At 41.2% G+C, this 9,399-nt stretch overlaps 1 protein-coding gene across 1 annotated transcript; it reads right to left on the bottom strand.

The window, feature by feature from the left end:
- Window positions 1–365: 365 nt before the first annotated feature.
- LOC113309276 (cytochrome P450 86B1-like) lies at window positions 366–2,112 on the bottom strand. The gene is made up of 2 exons (XM_026557697.1): window positions 1,500–2,112; window positions 366–1,436 (listed from the first exon to the last, which is right to left on the bottom strand). The coding sequence occupies exons 1-2, from the start codon at window positions 2,051–2,053 to the stop codon at window positions 476–478; spliced, it is 1,515 nt and encodes a 504-aa protein (XP_026413482.1). The 5' UTR covers window positions 2,054–2,112; the 3' UTR covers window positions 366–475.
- Window positions 2,113–9,399: the final 7,287 nt, after the last annotated feature.

Here is a 9,399-nt window from a genome sequence, read left to right as displayed (position 1 = left end):
TCATTACACCAAAGCCTTAAATGACTAGCTTCAGGAGGTGACCACAAACATTCAATAGGTTTTGCTCGTTTGACTGTGAATACTAAGTTTATCAATGGAGTTGGGATTTAATCTTATTTACTAAGAATAATAGCTCTTCTAGACATACCGCGTAGAAAACAAGGTAGAAACCGTTCTCTCACACGAGGACGGGCACCGCACCACTGGGATTTAGCAGAGGGTCCCGCTTTTGAGCCCCACTGCATTGATAATGTGAGAGGAGGCGGTGTTCCGGACGTTTTTAGGGCAGTACGTCTAGAGTTTTTGGATACCAATACATTTTTCTTCTCATAATTCGCACAAGCCTAGTTTAGTACAGTTACAAAGGACCAGAATCCACGGATCATAATAATTCATTAAAAATGTAGACATAGCCATATAACACAGCTCGCATAGGTTTCGTATGACTTGCTAAATAAAATTAGCAATAGTAATATTATGGAAACACCCTTCCCCTTACCCTAACCATTAACCCGTTCATCATTTTCAAAGTTATTGCTGGTGTCGGCACAATATTCTGACCCTCTAACACTTCAACATGGTAGTTATAGATCACAGCTGAAGCTACCAATTTCATCAACACAAAAGCCATGTCTTTCCCAACACAATTTCTTGGACCTAGGCTGAATGACACCAACTTAGACAATGCTTCAGGATTTAACTTCCCATCTTCACTGATCCATCTCTCCGGCTTGAATTCTAAACAATCTTCCCCCCATACCCATTCCATCCTTCCCATGGCGTAGCAAGAGATTATAACAGTCATTCCTGGCCATATGACTGTTCCATCTGGAAATACATCATCACTTGTGGAAGTTTTTCGGAGGAGAGGAACCGCAGGGTACAGTCTTAGTGATTCACACAGGGCTGCATGAAGATACACCATCCCCGTTTGGTCATCTGCATCAAAGATTACTGGGTTCTTCTCCATTGTATTCTTCTTTGATATGATAAGTTCAAGTTCTTCTAGTATCTTTGCCTCTACAGATGGGTTTTTTAAAATCATCCAGAAGAACCAAGAGAGAGTTGACGCCGTTGTATCTCGTGCAGCGATGAGGAAAGTAATGCAAGTGTCTCTAAAGAACTTGTCAGTGAGCATCTTTGCTAGCATCAGTTCATCCTTTTCACCATCTTTAATACTCATGTATACTTCTAGCAGATCATTTTCTTCATATTTATCTGCTTTTGATCCTTTAGCCACCATTTCTTCTCTTTTAACTTTAATGTACTCTGCTATGTTACGATCTATAATCTTTCCTGCTGCCTCCAACTTCTTCTCGTTGCTACCGATCTTCAAACGTCTAGACAACTTCCACCATGAAATTGGTAGTACATGCCTAAAGAGTATAGCCTCCGATGCGTTGTCCATGGCTTCTGCAAGCTCATTTGGAGGAAAACTGGTTGAAAGATAATTAGACGTTTTACCAAAGATGATGTCAATGGAAGTATCAAACATGTACCTCATAAGCACATCTTGTAAATCCACACCCGATGATTCTTTAGAGAGATGTGATAAAAGAGGGAGGAGCGCATGTTGAGTGACCTTCGTTCCTTTATGAAAGATGATATTCCGGACTATCTTCGAGGTAAACGTCATACGTGCAGCCCTTCTTTGTGCCGTCCAGAAATTGGAGGTAGCGGTGAGGAGTCCGTCACCTAAGATATCGAATGCATCCCTGTAGTCTTGTCTGTCGTTAAAGTTGTAGTAATTGGTAGCAAGTATATACTTAGCATTACGAGGGTCGCATGTGTATACAATCTCCAGTCGCCCGAAAAAAGGTCCTCTTTCGATAACGGTGCCACCAAAGATTTTCGAGATATCGACGGTCCAATCATGGATGCGGTGTGCGTTTATGATGATCCACGGGAGCATACCAAGAACAGGCCATCGGACGATAACTTGTTTCTTGCAATGCATGTAGTACCATACAGTGAACAAAATCAAGCAAAACACTAGTACTAAGTTGTAAGATTCTGTGCATTTCTCGATAATCTTAGAGTCGTGGGAATCCATCTTCTCTTGTGTGAGTTCTAGTGCTAACGAAAAAGTAACATTTTAAAATTTTAATACATAAAATGAAAATGTAATGCAGTAGAGGATTTTTACGTAAGTTAGGTTAAAGCATTAATATTTTTCATCTCCAATTGGTAGAGGTTTATATCAAGTTAGGTTTTACTCTTTAATTCTATCTGCGTACAGTAGTAGTACATGAACCACTTTAGTTATTATTGCTTTCTTACATATGAGGGTACTTGTGCACCTTTTCCAATGTAACCCTGTGCTGGCGTCCCCATCGCTGGACACTGTATATACTTGAAGATAACTCGAGGTAAATAGAATATTGTCGGTGACAGAAAAGAATAGTGATTCATGGACACACAAGATAATGCACACCCTCCAAGCCTCTCCAGATTGTCTGAACGAGTCGGATGCGAAGAAAAAAGAAATTAGGATTTAGGTACATTACAAGTCTGAATTCAGTCTGAATTCAGAATTTACATGGAATAGGGACTCTGTTACTTCAAAGATCAGTGTCCATCTTTTATCACGGCCTTTCACTAACATCAAGGCCAGTCAGGAACCGTTCAAGAAATTCTCTTTTCCCTACATGCTAGCCTATTCAAATACTCAAGGATGCACAAAGAGAGAAAATTAGGGTTCGCCGAGTAAACCCTAATTAACGAATTCCATTCTTCCAAGACGGAAATTTTGTCCCATCAAGACTTCATTATCATGTCATTGACGTTCAACACAAAGTCCCAGGGAATTCCAAGGTCCAGAATCGATTTCAAGATCAGAGTCGTAAAGATCGAAGGCTAAACATCAATTCGGGGATTCTGCAAGTCTGAAAGGATGAACGAATTGTAATTGCGTACAAATGATTTGTTACCATCTATATACTCATCATAGAATAATCAAGGTTATACTCTGAGTAGGGGACTTAATGTAGATGGTGAAATTTGGATAAAGGACAAAAGTGTCATTTCAACCCTATAGACAGAATTCAACTCTCACGGGAGAGATTAAGCCATTGGTCCTCAAGGCATCCTTAGCCACGATTTCTAGTATACGTCCCCGCGAGACACTGCTGGTCGTGATGCCGTGATTCCTAGCGCACATCCTCAACGAGATACTGCTGGTCACGTAGGTTCTGTAGAGCGTAAAACGCCCCCGACAGACTTATGAACCAGAACAGCCACAATTCCAGCATGTTTTCGCGAGACACATCTGATTGTGATGCCATGATTCTTAGTATACGTCCTCAACGAGATGCTGCTGGTCATGTAAGCTCTGTAGATGCGTAAATACGTCCCCAACGGACTTATGACCCAGAGCGGAGATTTGCATATCTCATGTAAGCACGGCTCACCCTATGTGACATCAAAGACTGACTCCTAGTACATCATCGCGAGATACACTGGTCATGTATGCTCTAGGCTCTGACTCGACTTACTGAGGTTTCCGGATAACTTCTAGGACATCCCCGCGAGATACACTGGTTATTCTACCTCTGAGCCTTTTCGACATACTCCTAGAATATCCTTGTGAGATACACTGGTCTTGTTGGCTCATCATATGGATACACAATTGATTCTTAGCACATCTCTGCAAGATACGCTGGTCAAAGACAAGTGAGCCAAAGTCTCGCAGAGACAATAATCTGGCGTACAAAGCCTTTCTTATCTCTCTCCAGGCCGAGTCCCAGCTGACGTCAGAGAGATACGGATCCGTCCGCAAAAATCTCGGAGAGATTTTTATCTCTCTGCAAAAATCACAGAGAGATTTTTGGTCGTCCGCAAAAATCTCAGAAAGATTCAAATCTCTCTGCAAAAATCACGGGGAGATTTTTGAGTCGTCCGCAAAATCTCGGAGAGATTCAAATCTCTCCTCAAAATCTTGGATAGATTCACATGATAGGCACACGCCTTACCTAGTGCTCAAGCTTATTTATCAGCCACTCAAATACACTCACGACTAGTGAATTGAGCCTGAACTATACATGGCTATCCAAAACGTGGATAAACTCTCTTGAGCTCCGGATGCTCAACAAAGGGACCCAAAAATAATAATACGGTCTTCACATGACATATGTGATCGTCCATGGAGAGAGGGAGATCAGCCTCAGCTCCTCTCACACTCTGCACACGATTTCTAAGGAATTCCATGCCTTTTAACGTGACTCATCCTAGTCATTCTCACAAATCATAGAATATCTCTCTATCTTGGCCAACTCGGTTAAAGAGAATTTTTCTCTATCAACACATCATCACAAAGGCTGACTCAACTTCACACAAATGGGGGGATATCAATTAGGGTTTTGGTCTGGCGGTCTATGGAACGTGTGAGAAATACACGGCTTATTTCTCATCGCAGATGAGAATAAAGGCGGTGGAATAATGAGATAAACTCAACCTAGTTTATCCCTATTCATGAAAAGATGGGAGAATTGTTCCGCACTGCACGGAAAGCAACCTTATCTTCACCAACTTGAGATTAGAGAATTCAGATATAAATAGGTCATTTATTTTCCAAGCTACGATCATCTTTCTCATAACCTCTCAGAGCAATAACTTATTTTCTGAAATCTCTCTTCATCTGCTTCCCTCCCTAAGACCATCCCTAAACCTCCATCCTTGTGACTGAAGCAGCCTTTGAACGGCCACTGTGCGTGGTTTAGGCGAAAACTGTTCGTGCTCAATCGCCCGAAACTCATTTTCAAAACCCTAGAATCTTATCTCTAGCCTTTCACCGATTTTAGGTAACTACATTTTTGCGACCACAGTGGGAGGTTGTTCACTCAGTTAAAGATATTAATCATGGTCTCTTAGGAAGGAAGACGATTCCACCAATCCAAAAATAAAAACTTCCACTAATTTAGTTTTTGTAAATCCATTACAAGTTTAGCCGAGAGAGTTATCCCTACCAGAAATTTCTCTCTCTTTCGAGTTTGACCTTAGTGAATAGGTTAGTGCGTCCCAAATCACATGGATCTCTTCCTGCGCAACAAAACACCCCAGTAACCTATTTTCATAAAAATCTATTGTTAATCCTCAAAAACGTTGGATATAGACCAAGGAGAACTCCCGAAGACTCAACAGAATCTTGTAAAATCTCAGATCGGCATCCAGACTTATCTGAAAACGCCTTTAGAGTTACCAGTAGGGATAGATCCAACAAATCTAGATTGAGTACATGTTTCCTAAAGAATGAGTACTAGAACTGTTGAGGATAGCACTGACGGGATCTCGCCTGCAATCGACCTCACCGTAGAAGATAAAGCTCATTTCGAACGCGACAGAGCAAAGGAGCGATCATCCGACCGACCTTATCACTCTCAAGGACCTCAAGGACTAGTTGGCTCTCTAAACTTGGAGATTCTGACGAATATTTTCTCCAAAATTCGTTTAGGTCAAGGGCCCTCAACCCGATCACAGGGGACTCCGGAAGTTTACTTCACTTTACTATTTTACTTATAACTCTTTCATTCTGTATCAGATGACCTAGTTCTTTTTCTGTCGGATTTGTCTATTCGTCGTTTACAAGATAAGCTTAGCGAAAACTTGGAAAGGTTCCAAAAAATTCGTGACCTAGACAAAAGCTTTGCAAAGACACATAAGGTCATAAATCGCCAGCCAAGATGCATATTATCGTTTTGTGTTTCAGAGGATCATGATGAGAACGCGAAAAAGTATAATGTGAGACTAGCTTCCAAGACATTGTTCGGCCAAAGCTCATACTTATCTGAAGATTCAAAGCCGCTGATCGATATGTTATCTCAACACTCGTCCAGTCAGGAAGAAAGGAGTCCTAGCGATTGTACGACTAAGTCTCGATGATCCTCCATCTCGGATACAACAACGATTATCCAATATCATTTTCCAATTGAACCTCAGTTCACCCAAGAAGGAGAGGGAGAATATCTTTGCACCTGAACCTACCAAGGAAAAGAAATTTGAAGTGCCAACAATTCAGATAAAAGTCCGTTACTCGACATACAACTACAACCAGCTACCGTCACTGAAGTAAAACAAGAGAAGGATCCGAGACCATAGCTTCAGGATACACATTACTCATTCAGGCGCATACTAGCAGTTCCCTCGGTCAAAGTCTCTTCTGTCGAGAAAATCTAATTGACAGGTTATTCCATGAGTCAGGCTCTGACGCGATGAGCGAAGGACAAGATATGACGATCACATACAATTTCCTCATGTCAAAAAAACGACTCCTTCACGTGAAGAATTACTTAGAAGATTCCCAGAGAACTCTTCTATCAATAAAACAAACAAAAATCGACTGCGCAGTTGGACCTGAATGTATCTATTACCCTAATTGTACCAGAAGGCATATACTACTCTCACGTTTGGTTGAGCATCCTCCTAAAAGAAGAGTAAATCTCAATGGGTAATTTCACTACAGAAGTTCACATGAATTCCTGTCAAGACACCTTGTAGAGGCGGAACAACAACTTCACCTTGTCCACAAAGACACATGCGGCATTGTCTCGACATGACTCTCCAAAGACGTCTCCATCCCATAGATTATCGCTTGCCCGCCTTGAAGACTCAATCTCGTACGCTACAAGGGCCTTACTTCATTTTCCAAACGTTCCGAGTCAATGGGAACCCCTAGTCTTATAAGAAACTGGGGACTGACAAAGAACCGTGCATCATACATCTATGTGATTAACAAGAGGTGACCCTGACATCCACTTTCCAGATAAAGATTTAGAAACAATCAATGCAAGAGTCTCTAAAGATTGGGACACATCGAGACTATTCAACTCCTCAAACCCACATCACAACATGTTATTACTTGGGGACTATGAGATTAGAGTTAGACCTTAAAAATCGTGAAAGGGAATCATTTGTGACTCGATAAATATCGCATCTCTCTTCAGTATCATCGAATTCTCCTTCGCCGGCATCTTCTCTGTATCAACAATTGCAACTATGTCCCGGATCCTGACTGAAGATCTGACAGTTCAAATATGGATAGTTTCGTCCCTATAAGATGTTTTAGGGTTTTATATGCGTGCAGCATGACTATATCAAGTAAAAGAAGCATTCAAATTATTCTTCAACAATGAACGCATGCAGGAGGAAATTCACAATCGGTTTGAATAGGAGTATACAGTTTCCAGTCTACTCGGACGCGACTCATACTTTAGTCACATAACTCGACGAAATGGGAAAAATGGGTAGAGAATTCGAAAACGCGCCATTGATAAAAATATCCGTCCATGTCTCTCCTACCACGTGTTAAAAGGGAATGACGTTTCAAAATACGGTCTAAGAGATGTCGTCAAAACACTTGAAGGAATTGCTTCTAAATATTTGAATTCCCGGGTTTATTTTCACATGGGTTTATCGCCGGAAAAACAATCTCCAATTCCTAATTTTACTCTAATAAATGAAAGTCAGGTCTTTTATATTCGATAGTTGGGGTCAACCACTGAAATCGGATGTCAAACGAAGTTTCTACAACTTATGGAGTGAAGGCCGCGCAAAGGAGGGACACCTATTACGAATTTAACTTAGGGTTTTCACCTACTCGCATACCCGACGAAGAAATCTAGGGTTTGCATCAAGTTCGAACTCATGAAGGTCTCCTTCCTTTAACAGATGCATACAGGAAAGGTTCAGAGAAAGAAAATATCAACCCTGAAGAAATTCATCCAGCAAAGGCCCCTGGAGAAATCTCTTTCTTCATGTTCAGCTGCTTCACTTCGGCCTCTGCATCTTGAGCCGGCTACTTAGCATGTTCCAGCTCTTCATCTACCATACGCAACTCAGATTAAGAACCTCTCTGAAATCAATTCACCCAAACGTACCCTGACCGAATCGAGCCACTCTCACAACCACCTCATATTGAAAGCAAATATTCTCACGGGTCATCACCGAGTTTTCCAGGTTTACAAGATCATCAAAAGCAAGACCGTTCAGAGTTATCATTCTCACGATATAATCAGTCGTCCGCCTCATCCGCGCTCTACCAAGGTCGAACTCGTTCTCACCATGAAGAGTACTCTACAAACAAAGAGAAGTTCATATAAGGCTGCAAATTTCAAACTACATAAGTTAAAATCAATGGAGCAACAACACAGGACTATGGTTTGATTTACATGGAGACTGGTCTTTTCCCCTAAAGCCTTGTCCTCTCCTAATCTCTTTAAGCCTTGTCTTCTCCTAATACCTTCAAGCATACCATCATGCCTAAAGTCCTATACTTATCAATAAATCCATCTCACGTCTCAATATATACTCGTGGATTTGTTTGGGTACACACTTTAACAAAAGATCGATAGAAATACGTTTTCTTCACGACAAAGGATATAAATAGAAAATCAAATGATGGGCATGTCTCTGACATAAGGATACAAAATTCACGATCTAAATCAAGCTAAGGAAGGGTAGTGAAGTCATAATACTCCAAGGGGTTGTGCTTGAAGCAAGAGAACACTTTAAGAGTCCAACCGAAACAAGGATTCTTTCGGTAATTCAGATTGATGTACATTGCAGTGCGGAGACTTGAAAACTGATGCCAAACCGTAAGGAATTTCGGGGTACTTCCTGAAGAAAATATGTTCCTCTATGTCTTACCAGAAACATACCAAAAGATCGCCTCTGTAGATGGGAAAAAAAGATTTGTTGGCTTTTAGGGAATTGAAGAAACGGACGTGTTGCCGAGACTCCTCAACTGAGCAAATTGTTCAACCTCACACAGATGCACTGCAAATGGAGTGCTTAGATTCGAGAGATCAATATGTAGGACTCCGGCCAAAACCAAGTCAATGGTCGTTCCAGAGTCAATTCGCTCACAAAGAGGAAGGTGGGTTGATCTGTAGGATGGAAGCTGAGAATTGTGTGAGATCAATGATGATCAAGGATTGTGGATGTGTTGAAGGTTTCTGCAAGTTTTCTGTGAACTTTTGAGTTCAAAGTAAGTTCTGGTCGATTGATGGAATTTCTGAGAGTGTTGACTCGAAAAATTATCATGTTTCAATCATGGATCCAAAGACTTATTTATATTGTCAGAATAAACACATTGATCCCTATAAGTGTGACGGTTTCTTGAGTGAAAGAGTGGGAAAGTGGGAAATCATGGTGAAACCAGTTCCAGGTCGTGCGGAGACTTGGTTAATCGTCCACCCACTACTTTGCTAACTCCTTCAACCGTTTGCACGAATTACTCACATTTCTCATCGTGGATGAATCTACGAGTCGTCGATCGCCAGACCAAAACCTTAATTGATATCCCCCCATGTGACATGATTGATGTCTCATGATTTGTGAATTCTGCAAGGCAGACGTATATTAATTAATCAGTTGTTGACTGATTAGACAGTGAGTCTAAGTTTT

Source organism: Papaver somniferum, chromosome 9, assembly GCF_003573695.1.
Source record: "Papaver somniferum cultivar HN1 chromosome 9, ASM357369v1, whole genome shotgun sequence".
Lineage (NCBI taxonomy): Eukaryota > Viridiplantae > Streptophyta > Magnoliopsida > Ranunculales > Papaveraceae > Papaver > Papaver somniferum.
The sequence above is the reverse complement of the archived record's forward strand: the minus strand, read 5'-3'. Positions and strand labels throughout refer to the sequence as shown.

Coding starts and splice junctions, on each gene's coding strand:
- LOC113309276 (XM_026557697.1), bottom strand. CDS start 2,053: ATGGATTCCCACGACTCTAAGATTATCGAGAAATGCACAGAATCTTAC. Junction 1,437..1,499: donor TTACAAGATGTGCTTATGAG/GTACATGTTTGA, acceptor TCTTTCAACCAG/TTTTCCTCCAAATGAGCTTG.